This window comes from Lycium ferocissimum, chromosome 6, assembly GCF_029784015.1.
Source record: "Lycium ferocissimum isolate CSIRO_LF1 chromosome 6, AGI_CSIRO_Lferr_CH_V1, whole genome shotgun sequence".
Classification (NCBI taxonomy): Eukaryota; Viridiplantae; Streptophyta; class Magnoliopsida; order Solanales; family Solanaceae; genus Lycium; species Lycium ferocissimum.
The window spans coordinates 2,231,798-2,248,000 of NC_081347.1; the positions used below are offsets into that span (position 1 = coordinate 2,231,798).

Sequence of the window (16,203 nt, forward strand, 5' to 3'; positions counted from 1 at the left end):
CTGATATTCTGAAATCATTAAATTCTCAATGATGACAGATTTTTGGTACATTGACTCACTCTTTATTTTCTTCATTTCAAAAATGAATGGAGGAGTGTTTGGAGCTTGAGAGTTAATGCTTTCTAGCTATTTTTCGCACTTTGATTTTTGCTATTCGTATTAGGGTTCAATTAGTTCGAGTTTTTGACACATAAGATCCATTAAAATGGGAAAATCGCTCTCTATTAAGATTTTTTCGATAACCATCACTCGAATTCGAGATTGTTAGTTAAGGCTGAAAAGATCTTATTCATCCACCACAATCCTTGACGGTAATAATTTTTTCCTAATTTTCGATCTCAATACGAGAATTGATACTTATTTTCTTAGAAAATAATATTTATAACTTTTTTTATTTTATATAATGTTGGCCTGAAATGAATTATCAGTAGGTAAATTACTCAAGAAATAAATCTTTTTATGTTTATATAATGTCCCATAGTCAAGGTGCCCACGCAAATACTGCAGCCCTAAGTTTTAAATACGTTCCATCAAAGATTTGTTTCATTTTTAAATTAAATGGAATAGTGATACCTTTGTCGTCAAAGCATAGTACAATATATCTGCGGTCAGAAAAATGAACTTAGCAAATATTTTCAAACAATTTGAATTTTAAAATACAATGAAGTTTTGTATTGTTATGTAGACTCTTCTAATTACGTATCAAATTATTATTTAAATCATTGAGATTGAACATATTTGGTTACTGCTCGTAATGTTGTCTTCCTTTGGAAGAATGAGGTCTTTATCAATTGCAATTAAGTAAAAAAAAAAAAATGAAGACAGATTGTAAAAGATTGTTACAACGGAAGCTTCGAGCTCACATTGTTTATGGGTTAATGGAAATTGAATTCTACGAGATCGAATTTCTTGTTATTTCTCTATAGCTTAGTTTACAATGGTCGGTTGTTAATCGGTTGGTATTGATTCTGAATTAATAAAGGGATAGTTGATCCGTCTCTGTTTTATTTCTATTATATTGTTCTGCAAGATTAAAAAATCACCACCAATACCTTAATTAGGTCCGAGATAATCCTTTGTTTCATAGTCCTCGAAAAAAAAATTAAGATGAATATTTCATATTTTACTAATATTTTCATATATGTTTTTGTAATGCTATGAACTCTAGTAACTGCTAAAGTTTCATCCACGGCAGATCTAGGCACTTAACTAGCACTTGTTGCTTTCTATTTGAACATAATTATGATATCTGAAAATTAATTAAGTGCAAAATTATATAGTAATGGAACAAATTAGGAGCTCCAGGACACATATCACACCAACATCTTTACCAGCAAAATGGGGATGTTTTAAGAATACTGCAAGGAAAGCTAGAAGATTTTCTTTAGGAAATAATTAGTAGTATTATAGCTCTGTTTGCTTGTACAATTTTATTTAAATATAGCATTTTACAATCAAATCACAGCACACCAACTTCTGTTTTCTTCTTTCACTGTTTTATTTTTCTTTTCCCTACAAATAAATAGTGTATATCCATGTCTGCTACTTGTTTTGATCAATCTTTACATTTCATCTCTGGACTGGTTTTCCACTAATCTGAAAAGGGCATTTCATCTGGCTGCTAACTTCTACACCTTCCTTTTGTCGAGAGTTCAACTTCTACGCGCTTAATTTCATCTTTCAACTCCTTTAAACCAGTCTTCCCAGATCGATCCGCACTTGAGGTTTTGTTATCGCATATCAGGTCAACTAGATGCTTCAGGCACAAGAGGTATTCAGCTTTTACTCCAGGAGCATCAGACAATGACTTCTCAGTAACAAACTGCACAAGCAACAAAGAATAAAAGTATTACTAGAATAAACTTCGTATATCTTACGTCCCTAGAAGTAAAGAAATACTAGACACAAGATTCCAAAAATAGTTGTACGCTAGTAAATCAGAAAGGTGCACGTCCCTTACTAATGTCTTAATTAGATGTAGAGTAACTGGGAATGATATTCTGTCAATAAGTCATGCATATGGTGGACAGTTTGGAGAGAGGAATGAGAGATGTTTTGAGGATAGATTTAACTCCATACAGAAAGTTAAATGGACTTGTATTAGTATATCCTTTTATTTTTGGTGTAAAGGGGAATAGAGATAGCTGATCTTTTGGGTTATTTGTAATTATCATTGCTCCTTTAGTGGTTCTTTGTGAGGTCTCCAGCATATCCTTAATGTTTGAGGAATACAACATTACCAGTTTCAAAAAAAAATTCTCAGACTTCACTTTTCAAGTATTTCAAGATCTTGACTACTTTTTTGTGGGAACCATCTAGAACAGAGTGTTACAATTTTATAATTTCTACATATATGTTCTGTTTTGCTTTTTGGAAAAAGAAAAAAATAGAACATTATATGCCCAAAATCAACCCATGTCATGGTTTGCACAAATAAGCATTGACATATATGCTGCCTCAATCATGCGAGACGCTATTGTGACATCTAATTTTCAATTGGAGAGCCTGGCCAGGTCAGAAGTCTTTGTACTTTGCTTTTTCTGTCTTCTAGAGTAATAAAATATATTAGCAGTCTCAGAAACTTGTCAATTTATCCATTTAAAGCACACCGGCTATTACCTTAACAATATAGTAGTCATTCAAAGGAGATCCCGACTTGCCCCAAGGAAAATATACCCAGAGATAGAAACAGAAGTTCCTCAATTACGCTATCCTTAGGACTTTGTATTTGGTGTATTCTAAGCTCTCATGTGGTGCAAGAACCAACAAGAAAAGGTAATAACAAGTCAAGCCACAAGATCATGATAACAAACTCAAATAAGCACCCATACTTCTAAATAACAATTGGAAACTTGCTGACGATATAAAACTAAACTTGTCAATGTTCTCATACCTCCTTATATGCAGAAAGGCATTCACGAAGAGCACTCTCAGCCTCAGAGTTATAAGGATCCTGTTTCAGTAGAAGGTGCAATCAAAAATCAGTTTCATCATGTTTGAAACATCCCAGATAAACAAAAAGGATTGTCAACGAAAGACAAGAAGATAACATCCCACCTTTGATTCTTCAAGCTCCGACTTTGTCATCTCCAACAATGAAAGAGCATTAAGTGATTGCAACTGCAGGCAAATGCACAAAAAAGCTAATTTAAAGACGAGAATTTTAATTAAAAGGGCCATAATGATCAGTCAGTTAAGCCACAGTACAGAGGCAGAAAGGGATGAACACATTCTCCAAATTCTAGGAATTTCTGTAGATGCCTGGGCATTTATTCAAAAAAACACAAAACATCAGTCCTCTGTTACGATTCCTAGTTAGAGCAATGCGGTCTTAAGAGGTCGGCAGGACCTCATGAGTGAGGAGATCTAATTGATATCCCCCAAATATAGCAGGAAAACCCAAGTAAAACTATCTATTTAGCCCCTCTAGAAATTCAGAATTCAATTCAGTGACGCTTCTAAAGCTAAAGCTACTAAGTTAACAAATTATACTGTGTTGAGTTGATTAGTCCTTTTGCAAATACTTCATTTTCCATGATATAGTGAAACTCCAAATCTCAAATCCCCTACCCAGCACCCGAGCAATGGCCCCGCTTTTCTCCCTTGGTGACTTTTCACCTCAACCTAATGATTGGAGGTGAAAAGTCTTTACCACTAGGCTATCCCTCCCTTATACTCTTTTTGCAAATAGTGGGGGCAAGATACTACTGAAATCAACACCAGTAATAGAAATACCAGACAATGAAGAAAACCTACATCACGTACATATCACATAGAATAACACCAAACTATTTAAAAGAACACCAAAATAGTTGAAAAAGGTCTCTACTATATCCTCTTTTAGAGAGGGTAACAAGCTTGAATATTAAACTTCATTTACACGTGAATGGAAGGAAGGCTACATATTATACTGAACATTCCATACCAAACCGAATAACTAAAAGTTCCCAGCAGCACACCGGGGTCACTAACTCAAAAGACAGCAAAATTTGAATAAATCCAGAGCAACCTTTATTTGCCCATTCAAATAGGTTGTGGGACCCTTTTTTGTCAAATTGTTCTTATGCTTTAATGCTTCATTCAGTTAAAGTCCGGAGTGGAAAGCCCAATCCAGCGAACAAATAACTGCAGTGACAAAGAACTGTTGTCCAGTGGTCAAAGAGGTTCTCTTATGTCCTGGAGGTTTAGGGTTTGAAACGCTACTGACACGTTGTTTGCGTTAGAGACTTAGAAAACCTAAATAATTGAATATTAGATTGAGATGGGTTTAGATGTGCGACACAGATACTGGGGATTCATATAGCCGACCTAACAAGCTTGAGTTGAGGCGTAGTTGTTGTATTGGATTAAATGAATATGTCAATCTAAATGTTTGTCAATGAATAGGACACTGATGCGTGTTTTTCCCATTTATGGGAAAGAAACTCTAAATGATTTTAGTGCATATTTGTTCAATTTTAACATCTTAAACAAATATTGGTTGAATTGCTTAAATAACGCGGAAGTTAGCAGAGGACAACAATAAATTGGTTATTTCACTTCACAAAAACTCAATGATGGGAACTGACCAGGATCACCAGTGCTGATTGCCTGCTCCTTACTGTTGTCAGAGATGCTCCATGAGACTGTTTATTTCCTTTCTCCTTCGTGGAAGGCACCAGGTTTTTCTGAGCCACACTACAATCAACAATTATGAAAAACAATAGACTATACAATCAACAATTATGAAAAAACGACAGAATAAGGAAAGTTGTCATGGTGTGACCAATATTGATAATGTACAAGCTTGTGGGACCAGTCTGCAAAGGAATGCTTATAGTGCCTCCTTTGGAAAAGGGTTTTTGAAGTTTTTTTTGGACAAAAATGTGTTGGCATGGTTGCAAATCTTCTTTTGGAGATTGTAAGTGTAAAACTAGTCAATTTCGCTTGGGATTAAAGTGTATTAAGCTCATATGATGCACTCAAAAGAACAGGTACTCCATTTTTTATAAAATTTAAGCATAATATATGTTAAATCTCAAAAACAGAAAAGCAAATCTTAAAGAATACTAACAAAGCAAGGGATGTTTCAAAATTGAACTTTGACAAAAACAATTAATTACTCAAGAGATGATATTAACATCAAAATTATTTAACAGACAAATAAAACAACAACAACATACCCAGTTAAATCCCACAAGTGGGGGTCTGGGGAGGGTAGAGTGTACGCAAACCTTACCCCTACCTTGGAAGATAGGGAGGCTGTTTCCAAACGACCCTCGGCTCAACACCTAAGGTAAGACTAAAAAGTACCTTATTGACTTTCTTAAAAGATCTTTTGCCATATCAAGTTCAGCCCTTGCTTGATAAACATTACTCTTGTGGAGCTTGTTGGAGTCGAGCATTTTTACTCTAGCAATATGTAGCAAATTGGCAGCAACCTATCAAAAAAGAAGGAAATAAGGGAAATTACATATAATTCATATTAGTAAATCAACAGATAATATAGTCATCTTTAATTGCTTGTATAATGTCGTGGATTTAGAGGGAAAAACCTGAATGTGGTCTTCAGGGAGTAAAGCTCGTCGAGCTTCAAGACACCTGCTCCAATAATTATATCATGCCATGTTTGATCAGAATTACGACTGGCAAAATGGTTTAAAAAACAAATAACCATCCAATCCGACCCATTAGACATTAGTTGGATAACTACTTTTTAGAAATGGATCAAACATGGATATTACCCATATTATCCGCCAAAAATAGTTAGGTGAGAATACAAGCTAAAAGCCAAAATAAGCATGGACTCACAGAAACCAAGAACTCATGAACAATAACAAGCTGACAAATGGGTATTGATAATATGGATATCCATATTATCCATCTGGATATCATATCCTTATTATCTGTCGGTTAACCCATTTTTATCCGTGTTAAATATGGGCGGGTCGGATATTTTATTCGTTTTTATTAACCCGTTTTCAGCCCGCCCATATCCGATCCGACCCGCTCGTTTGCCACTCCTAATCAGACTCTTAAAGGCATCCACCATACGCAGTAATTAATTAGGGTACATGATTAACCTCTCTAAAAGCTCTTGAGCTTCTTTCAAGTTTCCTAGCGACTGAAGGGTCAATGCCAGGCGTTCAGCTGCAATTACAGTTTCTAAGGAAGTCCACCCCTGTAAGATATGAGTAACAACATATGAGAAAAATGAGTGTGGATATAGAGCAACAAGGTCTGGAAACACAGAATAATTTCAGAAGAAAGAAAGGCAAAAATTATCCTATTAGAGTTCCATGATTTTGGTTGATTCTAGAGGCTTTAAACAGAAAGAAACGCAATTATAACCAGAATACTTGCTAGAGATCCGGTCATTTCAATTTTGTCTTATCAGCATAAGCATCTTCAGACAGGAAAACTTGGAAGGAAGGTATGGCATGAGGTAAAATTTGAAGTCACAGTTTTGCCTTTGTGAGTAATTAAATCTGAATATCTTTCTCGGCATTTTGGTTAAGATCGCGAGTAATTAAATCTGAAAGCAGTAGGATATGTTTGAATTGTGATCATGATATTTTACCAAGCAAAAGGAATTTGTTAGCTTAAGCAGCTTTGACAATTGCTGACAACTGAAAACTTAGAAGGGACTCAAGCTTTTAAATTGGCAGCTAATGTTGGTTAAAGGATAACTTAATTTTTTATTTACAATTTTAACATCTATCATTATTTACAATGTTAACCCCAAGGGTTGCGGCCCTGTCCCGAACCCTGCTAACGCGGGATGCTTTGTGCACCCGGCTGCCCCTTCAAAAAAAAAAAAAAAAAAAAAAAAAAATTAACATCATAAAACAAAGTTGAATCAATAATATGCATGTTAAACTACCAATTTAAAAATGAAGATGTCGGCACTCCAAAAAAGGATAATACGAACTGAACTATAACTTCAGGTAAGCAGCAGATTGGAACAATGAAAGTTATTCCAGGAAATAAAGAGAGGTTGGTAGACCTTTGCTAACTCCATTATATGCAGGATCTTCCTCAGCACATTCTCAGCCTCTTCGAGCCGGTCAGATTTAATATATATCTATACAGGAGAGTAGATTGTAAGCCAACTGTAGCAAGTAACTCAGCATTTTGTGACAGACAAAAAGCAAGCAGATATGTTACAGTTACACATCTTGATTTGAGCAGTAGCTATAATATGATTAAAGGACGAAAAAAGTGATATCAGTTGCCTAAAGAAAAGGAACATAGGCAGATGTCTAGGAACCCCAATTATAGAAAACCAGGTCATTTTCAATGTGTTTTCCCCTTATGTACAGAATGACAACTTTATTTTCAAAAAAAAAAAACCCTTAGTGTTTACATGTAACATGCTTCTCCTTTGATCCGCTAAGATGCAAGCTGTTGAATTAACTAACAGAATACATGAAGAACATTCACGGATTCAGTTGACATTCCTTACATAGATCAACAGTTATCCACATTGCGGAGATAGTTAAGACCAGAGCTAATACTCAAGTATTAAAACTATAACAGGCTAACAGATCAGTTACCTGAGCAAAAAGTTGAAGTGTACCTGGGGTATGTTTTGAAAGAGTTTACTTGCATTATCAGGAAACAGAAGGAAAATATCTAGCTTATGTTACCAGGTCATTTTGCGCTATTTATGCTTGAATAAGTCTTTTCCAGGATAATTACATGCAAAGCTGTTAGGAGGACATACTCAGATAGCAGCATTTGATCAATCTTCTGTAGTATCCTTTTCTTGTCCACCACAAAAGTAAGATAAAGTTTAAGTCTCAATCACACAGAATCAACCCATAATTTTGTTTGGTAAAAGAAATAGTGCTCCAGTCCTTCATACGGGACAACCATAAGCTGGATGAACTATACCAGCAAGAGTAACCTCAATGGTTTTGCCTAAGTTGCTCGGACTCGGTTACGAGTATCCGATATGGGTGCGGATCTAAAGGTTGGATTCTTCATCACATAAATTTTAAGGTTCGGGAGTATGGATCTGAGTGCGTATACGGGTGCTGGGATACTGCCAATTAATATATATTATGACATATAAAGCATATATCTCGATTAATTAAAGCTGAACCAAAAACCAATAAATTTAATCATTTATAAAAACCTAAGATGTCTCGTTAATAGCAAAACATTCTCATACTTCATATAACGATAAGTCAATAACTAGAACTATATATATATATATATATATATATATATATATATATATATATATATACGTAAACCAAATATCCGATCAATTTATACTTCTCGGTCATAGACATAATCAAAGCACCCAAGGTAAATTGACCAAATCCGGTGTGGATCCCACACCCATGTCGTGTCAACATGGGTGCAGAAGGATTTTTAAAAGTCCGTGCAACATAGGTTTTTGCTCTATGCACAAGCAAAATTTGCATAACCTTGGTACAGGTGCCAAAAAGCATGGACGCACAACCTCAGCTAGTTGACGCATCCTCTTGGTACAAATCATTGATTCACCTTGACCTCCATCCTGCAATGGTAAACAAAATTGTAAGAACACAAACACAAATCATGCTATTATAGAAAACCCACAATCAGCATGTGTAACAAATTTAGGGACCTCCAAAATCCGAATAGAATCGCGAACCAGAGCCTCTGAATCCTTGTATTTCCCCTGAAGATACAGCACCTGGGAGTGGAGTGGGATTCTTGTCAGTCAAAGTAATGACAGACTACATAAGAAACGACTTCCCATCAGCACTAGAAACTACGTGCACCATATTATCAAAATTTACTTCTATTCTATCTATATTTTCAATTTTTCATGAAGTCTATCCACATTTTCAATTTAGCCAAAAGCATATAAATGTAGATATTAACCACTAAATAACTAGGGTGACTGAAAGGGAAAAGCTTCAAAAAAGAATTAAGTGAAAGAAAGGAAACATAAAACGTATATACAGAGGGGGAAAAATCAACCATAAAATGTCAAATGCACTAGCCAAAAGCTTTAGGTACATAACAGATTTTAAATAGAATGAGAAATTAAAGATAAAACAAAACTTGAACGAATGAAGAAGAAGTGGAGCAGAAACAGCGGAATTACTGTCCCCAGATGATACATGGTGTCAGCATAGTCTGAATGAGCCTCCCCTAAGACACGCCTCTTTATCTACAAGGTTAAGTGGTGAAAGAAATAAATTTAGGAATTTAATAGCAACAACAGAAGTAAATACATTGCAAGTCCTGGTAATAATCACATACCTTTAAAGCACGCTGCCATGTTAATAATATGGATGAACAAGAAACGAAAACAATATCAGTAATTGATACAAAAGGGCACTTGAAAATTTTGTAAAAGATAGCCAATTGCTATATAAAAGTTATACTTTAGATTAATAAACCACAACAGAGAGATATACACCAGCTTAAGAAATAATACAACGATGTCATGAAAATTTCTGTAATGTCATAAAAGTTTACGAATGAGAATAGCGAAAGAAAATAAGTGTCTGAATATGTTTGCCTTCTTACCTCATAGACACCACGAGCTTGTTCCAGTTTTCTTTGCATAAGATAGAATTGGCCTAGATTGTGAAGGGCTGCCGCAACTCTACGACACAAAAGCAAGCATATAAGGGAAAGAAATAATCAACTTTCAAGCAAGTAAATCAAAGATGCTGATAGATGAACTAACGAAGTAACTATCACTCTATAATAAATCCGTAGCCTTGGAGATTAACTATGATATATCTTCAAACAAGACTTGAATAGGGGCAATGCATTTCCTAACTAGCATCATGATGCTCTGACAAGAGTAGATCGATCATTATGCAGCTAATGGAACATGTTTTATATCGATCATTATCCCAAAATGATTGTTATATAAATACAGATATTAAGATGTATGTGAAGTTAAGATTAGACAAGATTAGAAATGATCACATCCAAAGAGGATCAAGTAGCACAAATTTAAGATAAATTAAGAGGTCACACGAGATGGTTTGGCCATGTCCTAAGTAGACCTCCAGATTCATTGATCAGAAGTGTGACAATATGATGACCAAAGGTGATAAAAAGAGATTAGGTAGACCTAAACTCACATGGAGCAAAGATGCTTTCAAAGATGTATAAACTCTCAGAATCAATTTGGACTTAACTAAGAAGACAACATTATGAAGGCACGGGATCCATATAGACGATATCAACTAATAGGGATTTTAATTAAACAAGTGTTTATGCGAGATAAGTGTGAAATCTCGAGAACTCCTTATTTGTCTAAAAAGACAAATAACTTAGTAATGGAATGAAATGGACTTTAATAGAGCAAAATTGACAAAGAAAATTCATATAACTGACCCAACCACTTCAGGATTGAGTTAACTGACCCAACCACTTCAGGATTGAGGCTTAGTTCTGCTTTATCAAAAGTCATTTCAATACCTACCGTACATCGTCTTGTCCAAATGATTCCTCAAGTATATTGATTGCTTCCAAGTACATAGGTTCTGCTTTATTAAACGCCTTTTCGACTCTATACAGCTCTGCCTGTCAAAAAAAATAGAGCCAATAACCTTTCTAATAGACTAATCATTCAAGCGGAAAATGAGTTTCATGCAAAAATGTTATTTAAAATTACGTGTACTCACTCCATCCTGTTTCTTGCGGCATACTTTTAATATAAGAAATTCAAAGTATAGGACATTTTGTACGCATGTAACTACTACATTGTCATTAAAATCATCTGAAATTCAACCTTCTCCATGTAATATGATCTTAAAATTGGAGTCTTAATAAGAAATGAGAATCAGCACGTCTTCAAGAACCAAATTTTTTAAAAGTGTGTTCATTATTCATTGACTTCCTTGGCATGTACGAAATTAAATGATCACCCTCCAAAGTAACTTACGTGCAAAATGCATCTTGAAGACTATCACTTCCCAAATTACCAGTGCTTGGTGATTCAATAAATACTTGGCAGCCATAGCATTAGAATTAATTTTGAAAAATAGCGTTAAAAGCATAAGATTTTTTTTTTTTTTTTTGATATGGTAAATCATTTTATTAATAGCCCGAAGTACAAAAAGCATCTAATAGTGGACCTACCAGATTATTGTATGCAGATGCAACATGTGGGTCCCTATCTCCGAAACCTTCTTTAGCTTCTTGCAATGCAGACAGGAACAGTTTTTCAGCTTCCTCAAGTTTTCCCTGGTTGAATAGAATTACTACTGCAAGTTTAGACAGTATGAACATAAAATTGAATTGTAAAGATAAATCAGTGACAACATAGGAGGCTTGCATGCCTGTAAAAACAAATCCCTTCCACTGTCTGTAAAAACTCTCCATTTGGATGTGTGTATATTGGATACCACAGACCCATCCTCAATTTTGCGCAAGCCACTTATTTCAACATCAATTCCAGTAGGTGCTGGAGTAGAAACCTCTTCTGCCAAGGCAGGACTGACATTTACTCCAAGGATTACGGCTGCAGCAGGAAACGACAGTTAATGCTTCATCAAAATAGGTCTGACGGCATTTTACCATTGTACGTGGCTTTAAAAAACAGCAATTTGAAAGAGATAGGTTAGCGTGTTTGGCCAAGCTTGGGAAGCTAAAAGTGCTCATTTTAGAAAGTTGAGGTTTTCGAGAAAAAATAGGTGTTTTCGAGCAGTAACAGAAGCTGTTTTCTAGAAGCTAAAAAAAGTACAGTTTTTTCCCAAAAGCACTTTCTGAACATTGGCCAAGCACAAAGAACTGCTCAAATATTGGCAGAAGTGTTAGCCAAACACAAACTATTACTCTCCAAAAGTCCTTTTTCAAAAAGCACTTTCAAAATAAGCAAGTTTTAGAAGCTTGGCGACACAAGCTAGAAAGCACTGAAAATTCTCCATGCAAATTTATGCTGTGCCAACAGAGAACGTTCTTTCTGCTATATAAGAACAACACTCACATAGATTGGAACTTGTAGGAAAAAATCAGAAGCAACAACTTCAGAAATGGGATACATTGGTAACTCAAACCATCTCCATATCACTAATAAACACTACAAATACACACATTTGCGAACTAAATTTACTAAAGAAACAGCTAAAGACCTTTCAAAGGTATGAAAAAAAGGTCAAGAGCAAAGAACTGCAAAACATCATTCAAGCAGACCAGCCATGAGCCAACACACATGCATATACCAAAAACTTGAATTATAGTGTCACATATGAGGATCCTTACTTTAAGACGTATTAGAATATCGAATCAAAGTGCAGAAATTAACGGCCAGCAAAGTAAGGCTCTTAATACATGAAAAGGGCAGTAAAAATAAGGAAATTTTGTGGTATAACAGGATTGACATTTATAAAAAAATGGATCTCTGAAACTCTGTTCCATCCTCAACTCTATCTCAGCATATTGAAGAAGAATGCATCGTTTGTAATCTAAGTAAAGCAGACATTAGTTCTTAATAACAAGCTCTACTTTATATATGTAGAGAAGCTTGCCAAAGTAAAGAAAAATAAGGAGACAGGCAAGGCACTGGTTCGAGCCGTGGAAGCCGCTAATGATTGCGTTAGGGTAGGTTGTCTACATCACAGATCACACTCCTTGGGGTGCGGCCCTTCCCTGGACCCTGCTAACGTGAGATGCTTTGTGCACCGGACTGCCCTTTTTACAGACCAGTAGCAAATAGATAACAAAACCATGAACATTTGGGGGGGAGAAAAGCAAAAAGGGCTGTAAATTTGTTTGCTTATTAGCAATTCAATATGGTTGCTTATCAATATTGCCTCTGCTACGCTGTTTGATGATATAGGATAACAGGTGGAGGTCTTTCTTGCTAAAAGAATTTTGTATTTGATATAGCTGACTATTGTTGTTTAGAAAATATTAATATGCTACAAGCTAAAAAATAAACATACAACATCAACAAACAAATGGATTACCCCATAAGAGTAGTGAATACCAGCTGGTCCAAACAGAAAAATCCATCGAAATGAGTCTGAATAGTACCCTCCAGAACCAAGCTGATTGGAAAATCTACATTTTCCTGCCAAAAAAGGAAAATGCCGGCTGATGAACAAAATGTTGGAAATACAAAATAGCACATAGCAGCGTTGAATATTATGGCTCAAAAAGCCGCATAATCAGCCCAGATACAAATCTTGACCATTGAACACAATTTCATATTAAAAAAAAAAAAAAAAAAAAAAATCGACTATTTATTCTGATGAATGGAAAGTGGGTTCTTAATAAAAGTATCAACAAAATGATGGAAATACAAAATAGCACATAACATCATTGAGTAGCTCAAAAAGCTGCATAATTAACCCAGATGCAAATCTTGATCATTTGAACACAATTGAATACAAAACAAACTCGACTTTATTCTCAGTAAAAGAAAGTGGGTTCCTTCCAAAGAACTCTGAATACATAAAAATTCAAAATTTACCAGCATCATTGAATACTGTAGCTCAAAAAGCTGCATAATTAGCCCAGATGCAAATCTTGATCATTGAACACAATTTAATATGATGAAAAGAAACCAGCTTTATTGTCATTAATAGAAAGTGGTTTATTCAAAAGGACTCTGAATACATAAAAATTCAAAATTTACCATTATCATTGAATACTATAGCTCAAAAAACTGCATAACTAGCCCAGATGCAAATCTTGATCATGTGAACACAATTTAATATGAAAAAAAAAAAAATCTGCTATTTATTCTGATGAATAAAAAGTGGGTTATTTATAAAAATGTCAGCCGATTAACAAAATGATTTAAATACAAAAAAAAAAACACATAGTAACATTGAATATTGTAGCTTAAAAAGCTGCATAATTAGCCCAAATGCAAATCTTGATCATTTGAACACAATTTAATATGAAAAAAAGAAATCTACAATTTATTCTGATGATTAAAAAGTGGGTTCTTTATAAAATGTCAGCTGATTAACAAACCAAAAAAAAAAAATAGTATCATTGAATATTGTAGCTCAAAAAGCTGCATAATTAGCCAAATGCAAATCTTGATCATTGAACACAATTTAATATTTAAAAAAAAAAAATCTACTATTTATTCTGATGAATAAAAAGTGGGTTCTTTATAAAATTGTCAGCTGATAAACAAAATGATGGAAAACACACACACACACACACATAGTATCATTCAATATTGTAGCTTAAAAAGCTGCATAATTAGCCCAAATACAAATCTTGATCATTGAACACAATTTAATATGAAAAAAAAAAAACTACAATTTATTATGATAAATAAAAAGTGGGGTCTTTATAAAAATGTCAGCTGATTAAAAAAAAAAAAAAAAAAAAAAAAAAAACACACACACACACACACACACACAAACATACACACATAGTATCATTGAATATTGTAGCTTAATAAGCTGCATAATTAGCCCAAATGCAAATCTTGATCATTGAACACAATGTAATACTATAAAAAAATCTAGTCTTTAATATATAAAATTAAAAATTTACCAGTATTAGATAGTAAAATTGGGTAATTTCTTTGAAGTGAATTAGTAGTAATTGATTGAGCTGAAAACCGAAACCTTCTGAGCAAATTAGCAGATGCTTTTCGGGAAAACATCATTTGACTAATCGAAATTGAATTATACAAACTTGAAATTACAGAAAGATTAATGATATTTTTATGAATTTATTTTGGTATTTGAAATTGTATTTCTCCTAAAACCCTAAACCCTATGATTTGGAAGCGGGTCGGGTTGGAGGGTCCGGTGGGTATCCTATAGCCACGTGGCACGTTAAGTAATGGTTCATACAGAAATTAAATGCCAACAAAAAAAAAGTGTCTAATATTATAAAGTTGGTTGTTGCTGTTATAGGTAAAATACTGTTATAGAGAAGTATAATATAATATAAAAAATTTGTTCCGAAAAAACTTGGCTATTATAGAGAGTTGTTGTTATATATGGATCCGTTATATAGAGGTCTGACTGTATTTGAGAAAAGGATTCAAATGTTAACTACTCTCTCCATTTTAAATAAATTATGTTTTACACTTTTCATTTTGTTTCAAAATAAGAGGTATTTTTGGATTTCAAGAAGAAATTGATCTTATACTTTCAAAATTATCCTTATTTACATAATCAAGAATCATTAAGTATTTTTTTCTAGAAAAGAAGTAACTGAGAAAGAGGTAAAATTTGATTAGGAGTGAGTTAGTAAAAACGCTTCTAATTTTCTAAGAGTGAGTAATTTCTCAAGGGGTGTGCATAAAATAAAAACATCACTTATTATAAAACAGAGGAAGTATAATTTAAAATTATCTTATGTTATTTCAGCACGTTGGAGTTTCATTATCATCAAGGACATAGATGAGACAATTTAAGGCTACTCCATCGGTCCATTTTTAATTGGAGTAAATATCTCAAAAGGACATCCAACTACGAAAAATTGTGTATCAAGGTCGTTCAACTTTCTTTTATATCAATAAAATTATTCAACTTAATGCTCTTCTCCTATGAAATCACTCAATCAGATTTGTCATTAAAATATCTTGCATGGAAAAATAAACTAATTTTTATGTCATATAGACATGGACTCCATAAATAAAACAGTATTAAAGAAGACTCATATCTTACGTCCTACCCACATCTTAAATAAGAAACGTTCCGGCACAAAAAAAAAAAAAAAAAAAAAAAAAAAAAAGATTTTGAGATGTCAAGCGAGACAGATGAATATAGCTAAAAGAATAATACGTAGTACATAACTCATTGTCATTGATGCTTGAAAAGTTCAAATTTATTTTCATAGCTACTTGTCAAGAAAAGTGCACATGCTCATCAATTCTTGAACATTTAATTAGATTCTGAATATTTAATTTTCATGTAAAAATAAGATAAACAATTTCTGATTTCACACAAAATATTATGTTGACTCTCATAACCCAAATTTCGTTACTCATCTTCGTCTAAAGGATCAGTAAATATTTTAATATTTCAATAGTACCTTTTATGAACATAAGGTCATTTGATGCCCGCAAATACAAAAAGAAAAGAAAGGAAATTGTCTCTAGGTTCATAGATTGTCCACTAGTTAAATCTAAATTCAGGGGAGCGCCTTTATTCTCTTATGATAACTCTTTTACCTGGCATTGTTTGTTCTACTATTCGATTCTTTTTCTATTTTGAATTGCAGCATTTGTCATCTCTATGGACGTTGAATCTCAGCTTCTCTAAAAGGCTACAAACA

At 33.9% G+C, this 16,203-nt stretch overlaps 1 protein-coding gene across 5 annotated transcripts; it reads right to left on the minus strand.

The window, feature by feature from the left end:
* Positions 1–1,356: 1,356 nt before the first annotated feature.
* On the minus strand, positions 1,357–14,703 carry LOC132058881 (uncharacterized). Of its 5 annotated transcripts, none has more exons than XM_059451269.1 (18): positions 14,467–14,699; positions 12,935–13,018; positions 11,286–11,467; positions 11,086–11,190; positions 10,427–10,527; positions 9,514–9,592; positions 9,244–9,255; positions 9,086–9,151; positions 8,600–8,668; positions 8,453–8,509; positions 6,986–7,063; positions 6,063–6,160; positions 5,535–5,580; positions 5,293–5,420; positions 4,569–4,677; positions 3,058–3,120; positions 2,894–2,953; positions 1,357–1,822 (listed from the first exon to the last, which is right to left on the minus strand). In XM_059451269.1, exons 1-18 carry the CDS (start codon positions 14,579–14,581, stop codon positions 1,622–1,624), a joined length of 1,653 nt encoding a protein of 550 aa, XP_059307252.1. In that variant the 5' UTR covers positions 14,582–14,699; the 3' UTR covers positions 1,357–1,621. The 5 variants fall into 5 exon arrangements, with proteins under 5 accessions (XP_059307252.1, XP_059307254.1, XP_059307253.1 ...); XM_059451271.1 differs by having other exon boundaries at positions 12,915–13,018; positions 14,467–14,624; XM_059451270.1 differs by lacking the exon at positions 6,986–7,063 and having other exon boundaries at positions 14,467–14,700.
* Between the last annotated feature and the right edge of the window lie 1,500 nt (positions 14,704–16,203).

Coding starts and splice junctions, on each gene's coding strand:
- LOC132058881 (XM_059451269.1), bottom strand. CDS start 14,581: ATGATGTTTTCCCGAAAAGCATCTGCTAATTTGCTCAGAAGGTTTCGG. Junction 7,064..8,452: donor GGATGCGTCAACTAGCTGAG/GTTGTGCGTCCA, acceptor TCTCCTGTATAG/ATATATATTAAATCTGACCG. Junction 4,678..5,292: donor CTTTTAAGAAAGTCAATAAG/GTACTTTTTAGT, acceptor TGTTGATTGTAG/TGTGGCTCAGAAAAACCTGG.